Source organism: Salvelinus alpinus, chromosome 2 (assembly GCF_045679555.1).
Source record: "Salvelinus alpinus chromosome 2, SLU_Salpinus.1, whole genome shotgun sequence".
Classification (NCBI taxonomy): Eukaryota; Metazoa; Chordata; class Actinopteri; order Salmoniformes; family Salmonidae; genus Salvelinus; species Salvelinus alpinus.
The window spans coordinates 117,018,759-117,043,489 of NC_092087.1; the positions used below are offsets into that span (position 1 = coordinate 117,018,759).

Here is a 24,731-nt window from a genome sequence, read left to right on the forward strand (position 1 = left end):
TATGGGGGAGGTGGTGGCTGTATACAGTGCATTATGGGGGTGGTGGTGGCTGTATACAGTGCATTATGGGGGAGGTGGTGGCTGTATACAGTGCATTATGGGGGAGGTGGTTGCTGTATACAGTGCATTATGGGGGAGGTGGTTGCTGTATACAGTGCATTATGGGAGAGGTGGTTGCTGTATACAGTGCATTATGGGGGAGGTGGTTGCTGTATACGGTGCATTATGGGGGAGGTGGTTGCTGTATACAGTGCATTATGGGGGAGGTGGTACGGTGCATTATGGGGGAGGTGGTTGCTGTATACAGTGCATTATGGGGGAGGTGGGTGCTGTATACAGTGCATTATGGGGGAGGTGGTTGCTGTATACAGTGCATTATGGGGGGGGTGGTGGCTGTATACAGTGCATTATGGGGGAGGTGGTGGCTGTATACAGTGCATTATGGGGGAGGTGGTTGCTGTATACAGTGCATTATGGAGGAGGTGGTTGCTGTATACAGTGCATTATGGGGGAGGTGGTTGCTGTATACAGTGCATTATGGGAGAGGTGGTTGCTGTATACAGTGCATTATGGGGGAGGTGTTTGCTGTATACGGTGCATTATGGGGGAGGTGGTTGCTGTATACAGTGCATTATGGGGGAGGTGGTACGGTGCATTATGGGGGAGGTGGTTGCTGTATACAGTGCATTATGGGGGAGGTGGTTGCTGTATACAGTGCATTATGGGGGAGGTGGTTGCTGTATACAGTGCATTATGGGGGTGGTGGTGGCTGTATACAGTGCATTATGGGGGAGATGGTGGCTGTATACAGTGCATTATGGGGGAGGTGGTTGCTGTATACAGTGCATTATGGAGGAGGTGGTTGCTGTATACAGTGCATTATGGGGGAGGTGGTTGCTGTATACAGTGCATTATGGGAGAGGTGGTTGCTGTATACAGTGCATTATGGGGGAGGTGGTTGCTGTATACGGTGCATTATGGGGGAGGTGGTTGCTGTATACAGTGCATTATGGGGGAGGTGGTACGGTGCATTATGGGGGAGGTGGTTGCTGTATACAGTGCATTATGGGGGAGGTGGCTGCTGTACATGGTGCATTATGGGGGAGGTGGTTGGTGGTTTCCACATTCAGACCCCTTCACTTTTTCCACATTTTGTTACGTTACAGCCTTATTCTAAAATTGATTCAATTGTTAATTCCCTCATCAATGCCCCAAAATGACAGACATTTTGGCAACTGTATTAAAAATTAAATACTAAAATATCACATTTACATAAGTATCCAGTCCCTTTACTCAGTACTTTGTTGAAGCACCTTTGGCAGCGATTTCAGCCTCGAGTCTTCTTGGGTATGATGCTAGAAGCTTGGCACACCTGTATTTGTGGAGTTTCTCCCATTCTTCTCTGCAGATCCTCTCAAGCTCTGTCAGGTTGGATTGGGAGCGTCGCTGCACAGCTATTTTCGGGTCTCTCCAGAGATGTTCGATCGGGTTCATGTCCGCGCTCTGGCTGGGCCACTCGAGTACATTCAGAGACTTGTCCCCAAGTCACTCCTGCGTTGTCTTGGCTGTGTGCTTAGGGTTGTTGTCCTGTTGGAAGGTGAACCTTCGCCCCAGTCTGAGGTCCTGAGCGCTCTGGAGCAGGTTTTCATCAAGTACAGTCTGATCCGTTAATCCGTTAATCCGTTAATCTGTCACTCGATCCTGACTAGTGTCCCAGTCCCTGCCGCTGAAAAACATCCCCACAGCATGATGCTGCCACCACCATGCTTCACTGTAGGGATGGTGCCAGGTTTCCTCCAGATGTGACACTTGGCACTCAGTTCAAATAGTTCAATCATGGTTTCATCAGATCAGAGAATCTTGTTTCTCATGGGTATTGTGATGTCATTATGGGGTATTGTGATGTCATTATGGGGTATTGTGATGTCATTATGGGGTATTGTGATGTCATTATGGGGTATTGTGTGTAGATTGATGAGGATTTTTTTTTAAAATCCATTTTACACCATGACAGCGCAATACACAAGGGGTGGAACAGTGGCAAAGGTACCCACAGGACAACCAGAATAATATTAGACTGAGGAGAGATTAAATAGCATTAATACAACAAAAATAATTCTAAACACACCTTTAGTTTAAAAAGTTAAACAGATGTATTTTTTCTTCATAATAAGCAGGAGTAATATTCTTAGATCAGAATGACAGCAGACGTAGCGTAACAAAATGTGGAAAAGGGGGAGGGGGCTGAAATCTTTCCGAACGCACTTTTTCTCCACCATCTCTACGTCATCTCTACGTCATCTCTACGTCATCTCTCCACCATCTCTACGTCATATCGATGTGATCTCTACGTCATCTCTACGCCATCTCTACGTCATCTCTACGTCATCTCTCTGTCATCTCTACGTCATCTCTACGTCATATCGATGTAATCTCTCTGTCATCTCTACGTCATCTCTACGTCATCTCTACGCCATCTCTACATCATCTCTACGCCATCTCTACGTCATCTCTACGTCATCTCTACGTCATCTCTCCACCATCTCTACGTCATCTCGATGTAATCTCTCTGTCATCTCTATGTAATCTCTCTGTCATCTCTACGTCATATCGATGTAATCTCTCTGTCATCTCTACGTCTTATCTATGTAATCTCTCTGTCATCTCTACGTCATCTCTACGTCATCTCTATGTCATCTCTACGTCATCTCTACATCATCTCTACGTCATATCGATGTAATCTCTCTGTCATCTCTACGTCATCTCTACATCTCTACATCATCTCTCTGTCATCTCTACGTCATCTCTACGTCATCTCTCTGTCATCTCTACATCATCTCTACATCATCTCTCTGTCATCTCTCTGTCATCTCTCTGTCATCTCTACATCATCTCTACATCATCTCTACATCATCTCTACATCATCTCTACATCATCTCTACATCATCTCTACATCATCTCTACATCATCTCTACATCATCTCTACATCATCTCTACATCATCTCTACATCATCTCTACATCATCTCTACATCATCTCTACATCATCTCTACATCATCTCTACATCATCTCTACGTCATCTCTACATCATCTCTACATCATCTCTACATCATCTCTACATCATCTCTACATCATCTCTACATCATCTCTACATCATCTCTACATCATCTCTACATCATCTCTACATCATCTCTACATCATCTCTACATCATCTCTACATCATCTCTACATCATCTCTACATCATCTCTACATCATCTCTACATAATCTCTACATCATCTCTACGTCATCTCTACATCATCTCTACATCATCTCTACATCATCTCTACATCATCTCTACATCATCTCTACATCATCTCTACATCATCTCTACATCATCTCTACATCATCTCTACATCATCTCTACATCATCTCTACATCATCTCTACATCATCTCTACATCATCTCTACATCATCTCTACATCATCTCTACATCATCTCTACATCATCTCTACATCATCTCTACATCATCTCTACATCATCTCTACATCATCTCTACATCATCTCTACATCATCTCTACATCATCTCTACATCATCTCTACATCATCTCTACATCATCTCTCTGTCATCTCTACATCATCTCTACATCATCTCTACATCATCTCTACATCATCTCTCTGTAATCTCTACGTCATCTCTACATCATCTCTACGTCATCTCTCTGTCATCTCTACGTCATCTCTCTGTCATCTCTCTGTCATCTCTACGTCATCTCTACGTCATCTCTCTGTCATCTCTACATCATCTCTACATCATCTCTACATCATCTCTACATCATCTCTACATCATCTCTACATCATCTCTCTGTCATCTCTACGTCATCTCTCTGTCATCTCTACGTCATCTCTATGTAATCTCTACATCATCTCTACATCATCTCTACGTCATCTCTACATCATCTCTACGTCATCTCTACATCATCTCTCTGTCATCTCTACGTCATCTCTACGTCATCTCTACATCATCTCTCTGTCATCTCTACGTCATCTCTACATCATCTCTACGTCATCTCTCTGTCATCTCTACGTCATCTCTACGTCATCTCTACGTCATCTCTCTGTCATCTCTCTGTCATCTCTACGTCATCTCTACATCATCTCTACGTCATCTCTCTGTCATCTCTACGTCATCTCTACGTCATCTCTACGTCATCTCTCTGTCATCTCTACGTCATCTCTACGTCATCTCTATGTAATCTCTACATCATCTCTACGTCATATCGATGTAATCTCTCTGTCATCTCTACATCATCTCTACGTCATCTCTATGTAATCTCTCTGTAATCTCTACATTTTATCTATGTAATCTCTCTGTCATCTCTATGTGATCTCTCTGTAATCTCTACATCTTATCTATGTAATCTCTCTGTCATCTCTATGTAATCTCTCTGTCATCTCTATGTCATCTCTACGTCATATCTACATAATCTCTCTGTCATCTCTACGTCATATCTACGTCATCTCTACGTCATCTCAATGTCATCTCTATGTCCTCTCTACGCAATCGTTATGTTATCTCTGTAATTTCTGTGTCATCTCTATGTCCTCTCTGTGTCATCTCTATGTAATCTTTCCATCATCTCTATGTAATCTCTCCGCCATCTCTATGTCATCTCTCTAATTTCTGTGTCATCTCTATGTCATCTCTGTGTCATCTCTATGTAGTCTTTCCATCATCTCTACGTCATATCTATGTCATCTCTATGTCATCTCTGTAATTTCTGTGTCATCTCTATGTCCTCTCTGTGTCATCTCTATGTAATCTTTCCATCATCTCTGTCATCTCTATGTCATCTCTGTAATTTCTGTGTCATCTCTATGTCCTCTCTGTGTCATCTCTATGTAATCTTTCCATCATCTCTGTCATCTCTATGTCATCTCTGTAATTTCTGTGTCATCTCTATGTAATCTCTCCATCATCTCTATGTTATCTCTCCATCATGTCAATGAATGTAAAAACCCTAGTACTGACAAACATAATAAAATATATATACTTTTAAAAACCCTTTTCTCCCTTCTTTCTCTCGTCAGCCACGAGTTGTCGGAGTACATCCCCCCCCTTCTGTTTGTGAAGCAGCCCCCCCAGGCATGGGTCACCATGGTAACGCAGCACATGCAGCAGGTCCAGACCCTCAACCCGCACCAGGCCAAAGCTCAGTTCCTGGGTAAGACACAGACACACACCTAACACACATACAATACATATACAAAAGTATATGGACACCCCTTCAAATGAGTGGATTCTGCTTTTTCACCCACATCTGTTGCTGACAGGTGTATCAAATTCAGCACACCGCCATGCAATCTCCATAGACAAACATTTTCAGTAGAATGGCCTTACTGAAGAGCTCAGTGATTTTCAATGTGGCGCTGTCATAGGATGCCACCTTTCCAACAAGTCAGTCCGTCAAATTTCTTCCCTGCTAGAGCTGCCCCCCCGGTCAACTATAAGTCTTGTTATTGTGACGTGGAAACGTCTAGGAGCAACAACGGCTCAAACCGCGAAGTGGTAGGCCACACAAGCTCACAGAACAGGACCGCCGAGTGCTGAAGCATATAGTGTGTAAAAATGTCTGTCCTCGGTTGCAACACTCACTACCGAGTTCCAAACTTTCTCTGGAAGCAACGTCAGCACAAGAACTGTTCGTAGGGAGCGTCATGAAATGGGTTTCCATGGCCGAGCAGCCGCACACAAGCCTGAGATCACCACGCCATTGGGCTCTGGAGCAGTGGCAATGTGTTCTCTGGAGTGGTAATTAACGCTTCACCATCTGGCAGTCGGACGGACAAATCTGGGTTTGGCAGATACCAGTATAACGCTACCTGTCCCAATGCATTGTGCCAACTGTAAAGTTTGGTGGAGGAGGAATAATGGTCTGGGGCTGTTTTTCATGGTTCGGGCCCCTTAGTTCCAGTGAAGGGAAATCCTAATGCTACACGCATACAATAACATTATAGACGATTCTGTGCTTCCAGCTTTGTGGCAACAGTATGGGGAAGGCCCTTTCCTGTTTCAGCATGACAATGCCCCCGTACACAAAGCAAGGTCCATACAGAAATCGTTTGTTGTGATCGGTGTGGGATGAATTGGAACGCCGACTGTGAGCCAGGCCTAATCGTCCAACATCAGTGCCCAACTTGACTAATGCTCTTGTGGCTGAATGGAAACAAGTCCCCTGCAGTAATGTTCCAACATCTAGTGGAAAGCCTTCCCAGAAGAGTGGAGGCTGTTATAGCAGCAATGTTCCAACATCTAGTGGAAAGCCTTCCCAGAAGAGTGGAGGCTGTTATAGCAGCAATGTTCCAACATCTAGTGGAAAGCCTTCCCAGAAGAGTGGAGGCTGTTATAGCAGCAATGTTCCAACATCTAGTGGAAAGCCTTCCCAGAAGAGTGGAGGCTGTTACAGCAGCAATGTTCCAACATCTAGTGGAAAGCCTTCCCGGAAGAGTGGAGGCTGTTACAACAGCAATGTTCCTACATCTAGTAGAAAGCCTTCCCAGAAGAGTGGAGGCTGTTATAGCAGCAATGTTCCAACATCTAGTGGAAAGCCTTCCCAGAAGAGTGGAGGCTGTTATAGCAGCAATGTTCCAACATCTAGTGGAAAGCCTTCCCAGAAGAGTGGAGGCTGTTATAGCAGCAATGTTCCAACATCTAGTGGAAAGCCTTCCCAGAAGAGTGGAGGCTGTTATAGCAGCAATGTTCCAACATCTAGTGGAAAGCCTTCCCAGAAGAGTGGAGGCTGTTATAGCAGCAATGTTCCAACATCTAGTGGAAAGCCTTCCCAGAAGAGTGGAGGCTGTTATAGCAGCAATGTTCCAACATCTATTGGAAAGCCTTCCCAGAAGAGTGGAGGCTGTTATAGCAGCAATGTTCCAACATCTAGTGGAAAGCCTTCCCAGAAGAGTGGAGGCTGTTATAGCAGCAATGTTCCAACATCTAGTGGAAAGCCTTCCCAGAAGAGTGGAGGCTGTTATAGCAGCAATGTTCCAACATCTAGTGGAAAGCCTTCCCAGAAGAGTGGAGGCTGTTATAGCAGCAATGTTCCAACATCTAGTGGAAAGCCTTCCCAGAAGAGTGGAGGCTGTTATAGCAGCAATGTTCCAACATCTAGTGGAAAGCCTTCCCAGAAGAGTGGAGACTGTTATAGGAGCAATGTTCCAACATCTAGTGGAAAGCCTTCCCAGAAGACTGGAGGCTGTTATAGCAGCAATGTTCCAACATCTAGTGGAAAGCCTTCCCAGAAGAGTGGAGGCTGTTATAGCAGCAATGTTCCAACATCTAGTGGAAAGCCTTCCCAGAAGAGTGGAGGCTGTTATAGCAGCAATGTTCCAACATCTAGTGGAAAGCCTTCCCAGAAGAGTGGAGGCTGTTATAGCAGCAATGTTCCAACATCTAGTGGAAAGCCTTCCCAGAAGAGTGGAGGCTGTTATAGCAGCAATGTTCCAACATCTAGTGGAAAGCCTTCCCAGAAGAGTGGAGGCTGTTATAACAGCAATGTTCCAACATCTAGTGGAAAGCCTTCCCAGAAGAGTGGAGGCTGTTATAGCAGCAATGTTCCAACATCTAGTGGAAAGCCTTCCCAGAAGAGTGGAGGCTGTTATAGCAGCGATGTTCCAACATCTAGTGGAAAGCCTTCCCAGAAGAGTGGAGGCTGTTATAGCAGCAATGTTCCAACATCTAGTGGAAAGCCTTCCCAGAAGAGTGGAGGCTGTTATAGCAGCAATGTTCCAACATCTAGTGGAAAGCCTTCCCAGAAGAGTGGAGGCTGTTATAGCAGCAATGTTCCAACATCTATTGGAAAGCCTTCCCAGAAGAGTGGAGGCTGTTATAGCAGCAATGTTCCAACATCTAGTGGAAAGCCTTCCCAGAAGAGTGGAGGCTGTTATAGCAGCAATGTTCCAACATCTAGTGGAAAGTCTTCCCAGAAGAGTGGAGGCTGTTATAGCAGCAATGTTCCAACATCTAGTGGAAAGCCTTCCCAGAAGAGTGGAGGCTGTTATAGCAGCAATGTTCCAACATCTAGTGGAAAGCCTTCCCAGAAGAGTGGAGGCTGTTATAGCAGCAATGTTCCAACATCTAGTGGAAAGCCTTCCCAGAAGAGTGGAGACTGTTATAGGAGCAATGTTCCAACATCTAGTGGAAAGCCTTCCCAGAAGACTGGAGGCTGTTATAGCAGCAATGTTCCAACATCTAGTGGAAAGCCTTCCCAGAAGAGTGGAGGCTGTTATAGCAGCAATGTTCCAACATCTAGTGGAAAGCCTTCCCAGAAGAGTGGAGGCTGTTATAGCAGCAATGTTCCAACATCTAGTGGAAAGCCTTCCCAGAAGAGTGGAGGCTGTTATAGCAGCAATGTTCCAACATCTAGTGGAAAGCCTTCCCAGAAGAGTGGAGGCTGTTATAGCAGCAATGTTCCAACATCTAGTGGAAAGCCTTCCCGGAAGAGTGGAGGCTGTTATAACAGCAATGTTCCAACATCTAGTGGAAAGCCTTCGCAGAAGAGTGGAGGCTGTTATAGCAGCAATGTTCCAACATCTAGTGGAAAGCCTTCCCAGAAGAGTGGAGGCTGTTATAGCAGCGATGTTCCAACATCTAGTGGAAAGCCTTCCCAGAAGAGTGGAGGCTGTTATAGCAGCAAAAAGAGGGGACCAACTCCATATTAATGCCCATGATGTTGGAATGAGATGTTGGACGAGCAGGTGTCCACATACTTTTGGACGTGTCGTGTACTTGCTGAGGGGAGTGTCCACCTGCAGCCAATACCACGAGCCCGTCCTCCCCAATTAAGGTGCCACCAACCTCCTGTGACATACACCCCAGGATATGTTGTGTGTGTGTGTGTCTGACTGTGCCCCTCCCCCCCCAGGTCTGGTCAGTGCGTTCCCCATGTGTGGCTCCTCCTTCTTCTACGTCCAGTCTAGCAGCAGTGGCTCCATCTACGCTCCCTGTATCTTGGCTGTCAATCAAAATGGACTGCACTTTCTCAACAAGGACACTCACGTAAGTCCCGCCCACTCTGCTCACTAAGTCCCGCCCACTCTGCTCACTAAGTCCCGCACACTCTGCTCATTAAGTCCCGCCCACTCTGCTCACTAAGTCCCGCCCACTCTGCTCACTAAGTCCCGCACACTCTGCTCATTAAGTCCCGCCCACTCTGCTCACTAAGTCCCGCCCACTATGCTCACTAAGTCCTGCCCACTCTGCTCACTAAGTCCCGCCCACTCTGCTCACTAAGTCCCGCCCACTCTGCTCACTAAGTCCTACCCACTCTGTTTACTAAGTCCCGCCCACTCTGCTCACTAAGTCCCGCCCACTCTGCTCACTAAGTCCCACCCCAGTAGTAATTGTATGGTTGGTCCCTGTGGTGCAGGAGCTGCAGACAGTAGTCCCTCTGGCGGAGGTGCAGTCCACCCGCACCCAGAGACCCTCGGCCGGGACCAGCTACCCCTACGTAGACCTCACTCTGGGAGATCTGACCACTCACAGGGTCACACAGATACAGCTGAAACAGGTACACACACACACACACACACACACACACACACTCACACTCACACTCACAGATACAGCTGAAACAGGTAAACACACACACCATACACACATACACACGCACCTGTACCAACACACACACATGGACGCGTGTATACACACCTACACACACACATTGTAACTATGTCATGCTATGTGTGTGTGTGTGTGTTTAGGGTCTGGAGCTGTGTCGGGTCATTGCCATGCACGTTGAGAGCATGCTGTCTCTCCGGGAGAAGAGATTCACCCTGCCGCCCAGCGAGATCACTGTGTTATAAGACACTGTCTGTCTGTCTCTCAGGGAGTAGAGACTCACCCTGCCACCCAGCGAGGTCACTGTGTTATAAGACACTGTCTGTCTGTCTCTCAGGGAGTAGAGACTCACCCTGCCACCCAGCGAGGTCACTGTGTTATAAGACACTGTCTGTCTGTCTCTCAGGGAGTAGAGACTCACCCTGCCACCCAGCGAGGTCACTGTGTTATAAGACACTGTCTGTCTGTCTCTCAGGGAGAAGAGACTCACCCTGCCACCCAGCGAGGTCACTGTGTTATAAGACACTGTCTGTCTGTCTCTCAGGGAGTAGAGACTCACCCTGCCGCCCAGCGAGGTCACTGTGTTATAAGACACTGTCTGTCTGTCTCTCAGGGAGAAGAGACTCACCCTGCCACCCAGCGAGGTCACTGTGTTATAAGACACTGTCTGTCTGTCTCTCAGGGAGAAGAGACTCACCCTGCCACCCAGCGAGGTCACTGTGTTATAAGACACTGTCTGTCTGTCTCTCAGGGAGAAGAGACTCACCCTGCCACCCAGCGAGGTCACTGTGTTATAAGACACTGTCTGTCTGTCTCTCAGGGAGTAGAGACTCACCCTGCCACCCAGCGAGGTCACTGTGTTATAAGACACTGTCTGTCTGTCTCTCAGGGAGTAGAGACTCACCCTGCCACCCAGCGAGGTCACTGTGTTATAAGACACTGTCTGTCTGTCTCTCAGGGAGTAGAGACTCACCCTGCCACCCAGCGAGGTCACTGTGTTATAAGACACTGTCTGTCTGTCTCTCAGGGAGAAGAGACTCACCCTGCCACCCAGCGAGGTCACTGTGTTATAAGACACTGTCTGTCTGTCTCTCAGGGAGAAGAGACTCACCCTGCCGCCCAGCGAGGTCACTGTGTTATAAGACACTGTCTGTCTGTCTCTCAGGGAGAAGAGACTCACCCTGCCACCCAGCGAGGTCACTGTGTTATAAGACACTGTCTGTCTGTCTCTCAGGGAGAAGAGACTCACCCTGCCACCCAGCGAGGTCACTGTGTTATAAGACACTGTCTGTCTGTCTCTCAGGGAGTAGAGACTCACCCTGCCACCCAGCGAGGTCACTGTGTTATAAGACACTGTCTGTCTGTCTCTCAGGGAGAAGAGACTCACCCTGCCACCCAGCGAGGTCACTGTGTTATAAGACACTGTCTGTCTGTCTCTCAGGGAGAAGAGACTCACCCTGCCGCCCAGCGAGGTCACTGTGTTATAAGACACTGTCTGTCTGTCTCTCAGGGAGAAGAGACTCACCCTGCCACCCAGCGAGGTCACTGTGTTATAAGACACTGTCTGTCTGTCTCTCAGGGAGTAGAGACTCACCCTGCCACCCAGCGAGGTCACTGTGTTATAAGACACTGTCTGTCTGTCTCTCAGGGAGTAGAGACTCACCCTGCCACCCAGCGAGGTCACTGTGTTATAAGACACTGTCTGTCTGTCTCTCAGGGAGTAGAGACTCACCCTGCCACCCAGCGAGGTCACTGTGTTATAAGACACTGTCTGTCTGTCTCTCAGGGAGTAGAGACTCACCCTGCCACCCAGCGAGGTCACTGTGTTATAAGACACTGTCTGTCTGTCTCTCAGGGAGAAGAGACTCACCCTGCCACCCAGCGAGGTCACTGTGTTATAAGACACTGTCTGTCTGTCTCTCAGGGAGTAGAGACTCACCCTGCCACCCAGCGAGGTCACTGTGTTATAAGACACTGTCTGTCTGTCTCTCAGGGAGAAGAGACTCACCCTGCCACCCAGCGAGGTCACTGTGTTATAAGACACTGTCTGTCTGTCTCTCAGGGAGTAGAGACTCACCCTGCCACCCAGCGAGGTCACTGTGTTATAAGACACTGTCTGTCTGTCTCTCAGGGAGTAGAGACTCACCCTGCCACCCAGCGAGGTCACTGTGTTATAAGACACTGTCTGTCTGTCTCTCAGGGAGTAGAGACTCACCCTGCCACCCAGCGAGGTCACTGTGTTATAAGACACTGTCTGTCTGTCTCTCAGGGAGTAGAGACTCACCCTGCCGCCCAGCGAGGTCACTGTGTTATAAGACACTGTCTGTCTGTCTCTCAGGGAGTAGAGACTCACCCTGCCACCCAGCGAGGTCACTGTGTTATAAGACACTGTCTGTCTGTCTCTCAGGGAGTAGAGACTCACCCTGCCACCCAGCGAGGTCACTGTGTTATAAGACACTGTCTGTCTGTCTCTCAGGGAGTAGAGACTCACCCTGCCACCCAGCGAGGTCACTGTGTTATAAGACACTGTCTGTCTGTCTCTCAGGGAGTAGAGACTCACCCTGCCACCCAGCGAGGTCACTGTGTTATAAGACACTGTCTGTCTGTCTCTCAGGGAGTAGAGACTCACCCTGCCACCCAGCGAGGTCACTGTGTTATAAGACACTGTCTGTCTGTCTCTCAGGGAGTAGAGACTCACCCTGCCACCCAGCGAGGTCACTGTGTTATAAGACACTGTCTGTCTGTCTCTCAGGGAGTAGAGACTCACCCTGCCACCCAGCGAGGTCACTGTGTTATAAGACACTGTCTGTCTGTCTCTCAGGGAGTAGAGACTCACCCTGCCACCCAGCGAGGTCACTGTGTTATAAGACACTGTCTGTCTGTCTCTCAGGGAGAAGAGACTCACCCTGCCACCCAGCGAGGTCACTGTGTTATAAGACACTGTCTGTCTGTCTCTCAGGGAGAAGAGACTCACCCTGCCACCCAGCGAGGTCACTGTGTTATAAGACACTGTCTGTCTGTCTCTCAGGGAGTAGAGACTCACCCTGCCACCCAGCGAGGTCACTGTGTTATAAGACACTGTCTGTCTCTCAGGGAGTAGAGACTCACCCTGCCACCCAGCGAGGTCACTGTGTTATAAGACACTGTCTGTCTGTCTCTCAGGGAGTAGAGACTCACCCTGCCGCCCAGCGAGGTCACTGTGTTATAAGACACTGTCTGTCTGTCTCTCAGGGAGAAGAGACTCACCCTGCCACCCAGCGAGGTCACTGTGTTATAAGACACTGTCTGTCTGTCTCTCAGGGAGAAGAGACTCACCCTGCCACCCAGCGAGGTCACTGTGTTATAAGACACTGTCTGTCTGTCTCTCAGGGAGAAGAGACTCACCCTGCCACCCAGCGAGGTCACTGTGTTATAAGACACTGTCTGTCTGTCTCTCAGGGAGTAGAGACTCACCCTGCCACCCAGCGAGGTCACTGTGTTATAAGACACTGTCTGTCTGTCTCTCAGGGAGGAGAGACTCACCCTGCCACCCAGTGAGGTCACTGTGTTATAAGACACTGTCTGTCTGTCTCTCAGGGAGTAGAGACTCACCCTGCCACCCAGCGAGGTCACTGTGTTATAAGACACTGTCTGTCTGTCTCTCAGGGAGTAGAGACTCACCCTGCCACCCAGCGAGGTCACTGTGTTATAAGACACTGTCTGTCTGTCTCTCAGGGAGTAGAGACTCACCCTGCCACCCAGCGAGGTCACTGTGTTATAAGACACTGTCTGTCTGTCTCTCAGGGAGTAGAGACTCACCCTGCCACCCAGCGAGGTCACTGTGTTATAAGACACTGTCTGTCTGTCTCTCAGGGAGTAGAGACTCACCCTGCCACCCAGCGAGGTCACTGTGTTATAAGACACTGTCTGTCTGTCTCTCAGGGAGTAGAGACTCACCCTGCCACCCAGCGAGGTCACTGTGTTATAAGACACTGTCTGTCTCTCAGGGAGTAGAGACTCACCCTGCCACCCAGCGAGGTCACTGTGCTATAAGACACACACACACTGTAAAACCATAAAACATGTGACATGTTTACAACCTAAATGTCAGAGTTTAAAAACATTAAAATTTGTTTAAAACGTTTAGATTTGCCAAGAAGAGTCATTTTTTGCAATCATTTTCCAACAGAAAATTATATATAGTGTATCTAGTAGCCATGCTATATATAGTGTATCTAGTAGCCATGCTATATATAGTGTATCTAGTAGCCATGCTATATATAGTGTATCTAGTAGCCATGCTATATATAGTGTATCTAGTATCCCTGCTATATATAGTGTATCTAGTAGTCATGCTATATATAGTGTATCTAGTAGCCATGCTATATATAGTGTATCTAGTAGCCATGCTATATATAGTGTATCTAGTAGTCATGCTATATGTAGTGTATCTAGAGGTCATGCTATATATAGTGTATCTAGTAGCCATGCTATATATAGAGTATCTAGTAGCCATGCTATATATAGTGTATCTAGTAGCCATGCTATATATAGTGTATCTAGTAGCCATGCTATATATAGTGTATCTAGTAGTCATGCTATATATAGTGTATCTAGAGGTCATGCTATATATAGTGTATCTAGTAGCCATGCTATATATAGTGTATCTAGTAGCCATGCTATATATAGTGTATCTAGTAGCCATGCTATATATAGTGTATCTAGTAGCCATGCTATATATAGAGTATCTAGTAGCCATGCTATATATAGTGTATCTAGTAGCCATGCTATATATAGTGTATCTAGTAGCCATGCTATATATAGTGTATCTAGTAGCCATGCTATATATAGTGTATCTAGTAGCCATGCTATATATAGTGTATCTAGTAGCCATGCTATATATAGTGTATCTAGTAGCCATGCTATATATAGTGTATCTAGTAGCCATGCTATATATAGTGTATCTAGTAGCCATGCTATATATAGTGTATCTAGTAGCCATGCTATATATAGTGTATCTAGTAGCCATGCTATATATAGAGTATCTAGTAGCCATGCTATATATAGTGTATCTAGTAGTCATGCTATATATAGTGTATCTAGTAGCCATGCTATATATAGTGTATCTAGTAGTCATGCTATATATAGTGTATCTAGAGGTCACGCTATATATAGAGTATCTAGTAGCCATGCTATATATAGTGTATCTAGTAGCCATGCTATATATAGTGTATCTAGTAGCCATGCTATATATAGTGTATCTAGTAGCCATGCTATATATAGTGTATCTAGTAGCCATGCTATATATAGTGTATCTAGTAGCCATGCTATATATAGTGTATCTAGTAGCCATGCTATATATAGTGTATCTAGAGGCCATGCTATATATAGTGTATCTAGTAGCCATGCTATATATAGTGTATCTAGTAGCCATGCTATATATAGTGTATCTAGTAGCCATACTAGATGTACTGATGAGCGATCTCTCAGAGGTCTTTCAGAAGTCCTCTGAGAACTCTGTTCTACCAGTCAGCTGCTAGAGGGCAGTGATGTCACTGCTGCTGAAGAAGGGGGACAAAGCTCTATTGATGAACTGGAGTCCAGTGTCGTGGCTTTGCTTGGAGTACAAAATACTGTCCAAGTGGTCGGCAAATTGTCTGAAAGTTTTTTTTGGGACACAACAGTTCACAGGGACAACGCAAACTGTGTGCCTGGGTGGACAATAATGGACAACTTGTTTCTTTAGAGAGATGTGATAGACATCACTAGGATGTATGATCAGGATCTGGGGACTCATTTAGATAGACATCACTAGGATGTATGATCAGGATCTGGGGACTCATTTAGATAGACATCACTAGGATGTATGATCAGGATCTGGGGACTCATTTAGATAGACATCACTAGGATGTATGATCAGGATCTGGGGACTCATTTAGATAGACATCACTAGGATGTATGATCAGGATCTGGGGACTCATTTAGATAGACATCACTAGGATGTATGATCAGGATCTGTGGACTCATTTAGATAGACATCACTAGGATGTATGATCAGGATCTGGGGACTCATTTAGATAGACATCACTAGGATGAATGATCAGGATCTGGGGACTCATTTAGATAGACATCACTAGGATGTATGATCAGGATCTGGGGACTCATTTAGATAGACATCACTAGGATGTATGATCAGGATCTGGGGACTCATTTAGATAGACATCACTAGGATGTATGATCAGGATCTGGGGACTCATTTAGATAGACATCACTAGGATGTATGATCAGGATCTGGGGACTCATTTAGATAGACATCACTAGGATGTATGATCAGGATCTGGGGACTCATTTAGATAGACATCACTAGGATGTATGATCAGGATCTGGGGACTCATTTAGATAGACATCACTAGGATGTATGATCAGGATCTGGGGACTCATTTAGATAGACATCACTAGGATGTATGACCAGGATCTGGGGACTCATTTAGATAGACATCACTAGGATGTATGACCAGGATCTGGGGACTAATTTAGATAGACATCACTAGGATGTATGACCAGGATCTGGGGACTCATTTAGATAGACATCACTAGGATGTATGATCAGGATCTGGGGACTCATTTAGATAGACATCACTAGGATGAATGATCAGGATCTGGGGACTCATTTAGATAGACATCACTAGGATGTATGACCAGGATCTGGGGACTCATTTAGATAGACATCACTAGGATGTATGATCAGGATCTGGGGACTCATTTAGATAGACATCACTAGGATGTATGATCAGGATCTAAGGACTCATTTAGATAGACATCACTAGGATGTATGATCAGGATCTGGGGACTCATTTAGATAGACATCACTAGGATGTATGATCAGGATCTGGGGACTCATTTAGATAGACATCACTAGGATGTATGATCAGGATCTGGGACTCATTTAGATAGACATCACTAGGATGTATGATCAGGATCTGGGACTGATTTAGATAGACATCACTAGGATGTATGATCAGGATCTGGGACTAATTTAGATAGACATCACTAGGATGTATGATCAGGATCTGGGACTAATTTAGATAGACATCACTAGGATGTATGATCAGGATCTGGGGACTCATTTAGATAGACATCACTAGGATGTATGATCAGGATCTGGGGACTCATTTAGATAGACATCACTAGGATGTATGATCAGGATCTGGGGACTAATTTAGATAGACATCACTAGGATGTATGATCAGGATCTGGGGACTCATTTAGATAGACATCACTAGGATGTATGATCAGGATCTGGGGACTCATTTAGATAGACATCACTAGGATGTATGATCAGGATCTGGGGACTCATTTAGAGTGTGCTGATCTCTGCCAGATTGTGGGCCAGAGTGCTGATCTCTGCCAGATTGTGGGCCAGAGTACTGATCTCTGCCAGATTGTGGGCCAGAGTGCTGATCTCTGCCAGATTGTGGGCCAGAGTACTGATCTCTGCCAGATTGTGGGCCAGAGTGCTGATCTCTGCCAGATTGTGGGCCAGAGTGCTGATCTCTGCCAGATTGTGAGCCATAGTGTTGCTCTCTGCCAGATTGTGGGCCAGAGTGCTGATCTCTGCCAGATTGTGAGCCAGAGTGTTGATCTCTGCCAGATTGTGGGCCAGGCTTGTGAGAGAGAGGTTCACTAAGTTGGATGAACCTGCAAAAAAGAGTCGGGGGTGGAAATCTGGCAGTGACATGTCAGAGTCTTCCTCCATCCAGGCTGCTGCAGCAGGTGGTGGAGGGAGTCCAAGCTGCACTACCGGGTTCATTCAGAGAGCTGGTGGCAGAGTCTTCCTCCATCCAGGCTGCTGCAGCAGGTGGTGGAGGGAGTCCAAGCTGCACTACCGGGTTCATTCAGAGAGCTGGTGGCAGAGTCTTCCTCCATCCAGGCTGCTGCAGCAGGTGGTGGAGGGAGTCCAAGCTGCACTACTGGGTTCATTCAGAGAGCTGGTGCCAGAGTCTTCCTCCATCCAGGCTGCTGCAGCAGGTGGTGGAGGGAGTCCAAGCTGCACTACCGGGTTCATTCAGAGAGCTGGTGGCAGAGTCTTCCTCCATCCAGGCTGCTGCAGCAGGTGGTGGAGGGAGTCCAAGCTGGACTACCGGGTTCATTCAGAGAGCTGGTGGCAGAGTCTTCCTCCATCCAGGCTGCTGCAGCAGGTTGTGGAGGTAGTCCAAGCTGCACTACTGGGTTCAATCAGAGAGCTGGTGGCAGAGTCTTCCTCCATCCAGGCTGCTGCAGCAGGTGGTGGAGGGAGTCCAAGCTGCACTACTGGGTTCAATCAGAGAGCTGGTGGCAGAGTCTTCCTCCATCCAGGCTGCTGCAGCAGGTGGTGGAGGGAGTCCAAGCTGCACTACTGGGTTCATTCAGAGAGCTGGTGGCAGAGTCTTCCTCCATCCAGGCTGCTGCAGCAGGTGGTGGAGGGAGTCCAAGCTGCACTACTGGGTTCAATCATATCCTTCCTGTTTGGCCCTGTCCGGGGGTTTCTTCGGATGGGGCCACAGTGTCTCCTGACCGCTCCTGTCTCAGCCTCCAGTATTTATGCTGCAGTAGTTTATGTGTCGGGGGGCTAGGGTCAGTTGGTTACCTGGAGTACTTCTCCTGTCTTATCCAGTGTCCTGTGTGAATTTAAGTATGCTCTCTCTAATTCTCTCGTTCTCTCTTTCTCTCTGAGAACCTGAGCCCTAGGACCATACGTCAGGACTACCGGGCATGATGACACCTTGCTGTCCCCAGTCCGCCTGGCCTTGCTGCTATTCCAGTTTCAACTGTTCTGCCTGCGGTTACGGAACCCCTACCTGTCCCAGACCTGCTGTTTTCAACTCTTAATGATCGGCTATGAAAAGCCAACTGAGATTTATTCCTGATTATTATTTGACCATGCTTGTCATTTATGAACATTTTGAAAATCTTGGCTCTCTCTAATTTTCTCCTTCTCTCTTTCTTTCTCTCGGAGGACCTGAGCCCTAGGACCATACGTCGGGACTACCGGCCGTGGTGACGCCTTGCTGTCCCCAGTCCGCCTGGCCTTGCTGCTATTCCAGTTTCAACTGTTCTGCCTGCGGTTACGGAACCCCTACCTGTCCCAGACCTGCTGTTTTCAACTCTTAATGATCGGCTATGAAAAGCCAACTGAAAATTATTCATGATTATTATTTGACCATGCTTGTCACTTATGAACATTTTTGAACATCTTGGCATAGTTCTGTTATAATCTCCACCCGGCACAGCCAGAAGAGGACTGGCCACCCCTCATAGCCTGGTTCCTCTCTAGGTTTCTTCCTAGGTTTTGGCCTTTCTAGGGAGTTTTTCCTAGCCACCGTGCTTCTACACCTGCATTACTAGCTGTTTGGGGTTTTAGGCTGGGTGTCTGTACAGCACTTCGAGATATTAGCTGATGTACGAAGGGCTATATAAAATAAAATAAAATTGATTGAATCAGAGAGCTGGTGGCAGAGTCTTCCTCCATCCAGGCTGCTGCAGCAGGTGGTGGAGGGAGTCCAAGCTGCACTACCGGGTTCATTCAGAGAGCTGGTGGCAGAGTCTTCCTCCATCCAGGCTGCTGCAGCAGGTGGTGGAGGGAGTCCAAGCTGCACTACCGGGTTCATTCAGAGAGCTGGTTGCAGAGTCTTCCTCCATCCAGGCTGCTGCAGCAGGTGGTGGAGGGAGTCCAAGCTGCACTACCGGGTTCATTCAGAGAGCTGGTGGCAGAGTCTTCCTCCATCCAGGCTGCTGCAGCAGGTGGTGGAGGGAGTCCAAGCTGCAGTACCGGGTTCAATCAGAGAGCTGGTGGCAGAGTCTTCCTCCACCCAGGCTGCTGCAGCAGGTGGTGGAGGGAGTCCAAGCTGCACTACCGGGTTCAATCAGAGAGCTTGTGGCAGCATCATGATGTGGGGATGTTTTTCAGCGGCAGGACCTCAGACTCGGGACCTCAGACTGGGGCGAAGGTTCACCTTCCAACAGGACAATGACCCTAAGCACACAGCCAAGACAACACAGGAGTGGTTTCGGGACAAGTCTCTGAATGTCCTTGAGTGACACATGAACCCCATCGAACATCTCTGGAGAGATCTGAAAATAGCTGTGCAGCGACGCTCCCCATCCAACCTGACAGAGCTTGAGAGGATCTGCAGAGAAGATTGGGAGAAACTCCCCAAATACAGGTGTGCCAAGCTTGTAGCATCATACCCCAGAAGACTGAAGGCTGAAATCACTGCGAAAGGTGCCTCAACAAAGTACTGAGTAAAGGGTCTGAATATTTACAGTACCAGTCAAACGTTTTAGAACACCAACTCATTCAAGGGTTTTTATTTATTTTTACTATTTTCTACATTGTAGAATAATAGTGAAGACCTAAAAACTATGAAATAACACATATGGAATCATGTAGTAACCAAACAAAGTATTAAACAAATCAAAATATATTTCATATTTTAGATTCTTCAAATTGCAACCCTTTGCCTTGATGACAGCTTTGTACACTCTTGGCATTCTCTCAACCAGCTTCATGAGGTAGTCACCTGGAATGCATTTCAAATAACAGGTGCATCTTGTTAAAAGTTAATTTGTGGAATTTCTTTCCTTCTTAATGCGTTTCAGCCAATCAGTTGTGTTGTGACAAGGTATACAGAAGATAGCCCTATTTGGTAAAAGACCTTGTCCATATTATGGCAAGAACAGCTCAAATAAGCATTCTTCTCTCTCTACCCCCCTTCTATCACCACACGGTCTTTCACATCTCCCAGCCCTTCTCAGCAGAGAGGAAGTGTGCATGTGAGGAGAGAAGAGGCTGGGCAGACAGGCTATAAGTCATTAAAGAGTTTAGAGAGGGGAAGTGACAGAATACATCGAGATGGAACACACCTGTCTTCTACTCTGTGAGTACCTATATAGTTTATTAATATCTATATAGTTTAATATCTATATGGTTTAATATCTATATGGTTTAATATCTATATAGTTTAATATCTATATAGTTGAATATATGTATAGTTTAATATCTATATAGTTTAATATCTATATAGTTTAATATCTATATAGTTTAATATCTATATGGTTTAATATCTATATAGTTGAATATCTATATAGTTTAATATCTATATAGTTTAATATATGTATAGTTTAATATCTATATAGTTGAATATATGTATAGTTTAATATCTATATAGTTTAATATCTATATAGTTTAATATCTATATAGTTGAATATCTGTATAGTTTAATATATGTATAGTTTAATATCTATATAGTTTAATATCTATATAGTTTAATATCTATATAGTTTAATATCAATATGGTTTAATATCTATATAGTTTAATATCTATGGTTTAATATCTATACATTTTAATATCTGTATACTTTCATATCTATATAGTTGAATATCTATATGGTTTAATATATGTATAGTTTAATATCTATATAGTTGAATATCTATATAGTTTAATATCTATGGTTTAATATCTATACATTTTAATATCTGTATACTTTCATATCTATATAGTTTAATATCTATATGGTTTAATATATGTATAGTTTAATATCTATATAGTTTAATATCTATATAGTTTAATATCTATATGGTTTAATATATACATAGTTTAATATCTATATGGTTTAATATCTATATAGTTTAATATCTATATAGTTTAATATGTGTATAGTTTAATATCTATATAGTTTAATATCTATATAGTTTAATATCTGTATGGTTTAATATCTGTGGAACAGCTCAGTGTTTACATCATGTACCATAGTGATAGTTCTCTCTGTGTGTTTCAGTGCTGTTCAGTACACTGGTATACTCCAGCCTCGGTCATGATGGAGGTACATTTATATGTATAGTTTAATATCTGTATGGTTTAATATCTGTGGAACAGCTCAGTGTTTACATCATGTACCATAGTGATAGTTCTCTCTGTGTGTTTCAGTGCTGTTCAGTACACTGGTATACTCCAGCCTCGGTCATGATGGAGGTACATTTATATGTATAGTTTAATATCTGTATGGTTTAATATCTGTGGAACAGCTCAGTGTTTACATCATGTATCATAGTGATAGTTCTCTCTGTGTGTTTCAGTGCTGTTCAGTACACTGGTATACTCCGGCCTCGGTCATGATGGAGGTGCATTTATATGTATTCATCACCTGCTCTATTTTCCTCCTCTTCTTCTTCTCCTCTTCTCTCTCTCTCTGTTTACTCCTGCTACTCCTCTCATATCAAGTCTCTCTCCAGTGTGTTACTCTCTGTAGTTGTGAGTCTCTGTCAGGTGTAGTGATCTTGTGTGTGTGTGTGTGTGTGTGTGTGTGTGTGTGTGTGTGTGTGTGTGTGTGTGTGTGTGTGTGTGTGTGTGTGTTGTGTGTGTTGTGTGTGTGTGTTGTGTTTCCGTGCCCAGTCAGTGAGCATTACATAGGTAACTGAGTAGCTTATGCATGAGCAGGGCCAGAAGGAAGGTATGTGGTCAAGCAGGTAAAGCGTTTGCTGAAACTTTGTGTTCACACACACGTTAGTTCTCTTCTCAGTTCTCTTCTCAGTTCTCGTCTCGCTAGACAAGACAACAACAAAAAATTGCACAGGATACAATTCTGAGCCCTGTCATGCAGATATCAAAGCTCCAACCACGTAGCAGACACAAAATAGTTGTTTCTCTCTGTGAGGTCACCTCCCTGACAACCAAAGCTAGTTATTTCTCTCTGTGAGGTCACCTTCCTGACAACCAAAGCTAGTTATTTCTCTCTATGAGGTCACCTTCCTGACCACCAAAGCCAGTTGTTTCTCTCTGTGAGGTCACCTCCCTGACAACCAAAGCTAGTTATTTCTCTCTGTGAGGTCACCTTCCTGACAACCAAAGCTAGTTGTTTCTCTCTGTGAGGTCACCTCCATGACAACCAAAGCTAGTTGTTTCTCTCTGTGAGGTCACCTCCATGACAACCAAAGCTAGTTGTTTCTCTCTGTGAGGTCACCTCCCTGACAACCAAAGCTAGTTGTTTCTCTCTGTGAGGTCACCTCCATGACAACCAAAGCTAGTTGTTTCTCTCTGTGAGGTCAGCTCCCTGACAACCAAAGCTAGTTGTTTCTCTCTGTGAGGTCACCTCCATGACAACCAAAGCTAGTTGTTTCTCTCTGTGAGGTCAGCTCCCTGACAACCAAAGCTAGTTGTTTCTCTCTGTGAGGTCAGCTCCCTGACAACCAAAGCTAGTTGTTTCTCTCTGTGAGGTCACCTTCCTGACAACCAAAGCTAGTTGTTTCTCTCTGTGAGGTCACCCCCCTGTACAACCAAAGCTAGTTGTTTCTCTATGTGAGGTCACCTTCCTGACAACCAAAGCTAGTTGTTTCTCTCTGTGAGGTCACCTTCCTGACAACCAAAGCTAGTTGTTTCTCTCTGTGAGGTCACCTGGCCCATTCCTCTTGACAGAGCTGGTGTAACTTAGTCAGGTTTGTTTGTTATGGCTGCAGGGGGCGTATTGAAAAACTGGAAAATATGTGCAAATTTTCAAACGGCCTCTTAATCAATTTTTGCTCTTACAATATGCATATTATTATTACTATTGGATAGAAAACAGTCTCTAGTTTCTAAAACCGTTTTAATTATTTCTCTAAGTGGAACAGAACTATTTTTACAGCCCATTTCCTATCCGGAAGTGAGATTTCCAAAATCGATGTCGCTCTTCAAGACCTTGTCTATAAAAGGGCATGTCACTTAGGACTGTAGAAACACGTCATACGCCTTCCTCTGGGTGTCATGCGGAAGTGAGAGCAGAAATGACTTGATTATCTCGTCCACTCTTGGAGTGAGGTGTGCGCACTTTATATTTTTTTCTGGGCGCGAAGTAGGACCTGGACTCGGCTCCTGGAAAACACTTGTTAAAGGTGAATATGATCTCTGGCTTCGATTTTATTTGATACATGTCACAATATCATCCTAAAGTATGTTATTTCAATATAGTTTAATTATATTATTGAAATGTATTCTGGACTTTAGACGTGATGCGACGCAAGAATTTTTTCAAGATGGAGAGGTTAGCGTCGCACTGCCAGTGTGCTTGCTAATTCAAGAGGGAAATTGTTCGTTCTGGATCGAAATAAAGACGTTTCTGAACAAAGGACCCCTTGGAGAACATTCTGATGGAAGATCAACAAAGATAAGGACCCAATTTGGGATGCTTTTTCATATATCTGTCGAACTGTGCTATGCTACCGTTTGCCTTGAGTCAATGCTGTTGTGATGTTAGCTATTGTAGTAAGCTAATATGACGATATATTGTGTTTTTGCTGTAAAACACTTCAAAAATCGGAAATATTGGCTCTATTCACAAGATCTTTCTCTTTCATTAGCTATCCACCATATATTTTTCTGAAATGTTTTATGATGTGTAATTAGTAGTTGACGTTGGTGTCTGTATTTTCTCTGGCTACTCCCGTGCGATTTCTGACTGTAGCTATGATGGTAGCAGTAATGTAAAACTGATTTATAGCTAAAATATGCACATTTTTTTAACAAAACATAGATTTATTGTGTAACATGTTATAGGACTGTCATCTGAGGTAGTTTTTTCTAGGTTATTTAGGTTGGTTCTAGGTTAGTTAGGTTGGCTTGTGCATGCTACTTGCATCCTACTTGTGCTGTGAAAAATGTCTGTACTCTTTTTTATTTGGTGGTGAGCTAACATAAATATATGTGGTGTTTTCTCTGTAAAACATTTAAAAAATCGGACATGTTGGCTGGATTGACAAGATGTTTATCTTTCAAATGCTGTATTGGACTTGTTAATGTGTGAAAGTTAAATATTTAAAAAAAATAGATTTTGAATTTCGCGCCCTGCACTTGAGCTGGATGTTGTCATAGGTGTACCGGCGTCGGGCTGCAGCCATAACAGGTTAAGCCATTTTGCCACAACTTTGGAAGTATGCTTGGGGTCATTGTCCATTTGGAAGACCCCATTTGTGACCAAGCTTTAACTTCCTGACTGATGTCTTGAGATGTTGCTTCAATAAATCCACAGAATTTTCCTCCCTCATGAAGCCATCTATTTTGTGAAGTGCACCAGACCCTCCTGCAGCAAAGCACCCCCACAACATGACGCTGCCACCCCCATGCTTCATGGATGGGATGGTGTTCC

General features: G+C 45.2%; 1 protein-coding gene across 1 annotated transcript in view; it reads left to right on the plus strand.

Annotated features, from left to right (window-relative positions):
* Positions 1–9,841, plus strand: part of myo15ab (myosin XVAb) — a 216,512-nt gene extending 206,671 nt beyond the window's left edge. The window contains exons 67-70 of the mRNA XM_071347544.1: positions 5,069–5,202; positions 8,902–9,035; positions 9,406–9,546; positions 9,740–9,841. Of these exons, the coding sequence (XP_071203645.1) occupies positions 5,069–5,202; positions 8,902–9,035; positions 9,406–9,546; positions 9,740–9,841 (511 nt within the window). The remainder of the gene's footprint in view (positions 1–5,068; positions 5,203–8,901; positions 9,036–9,405; positions 9,547–9,739) is intronic.
* The last annotated feature ends 14,890 nt before the right edge of the window (positions 9,842–24,731 follow it).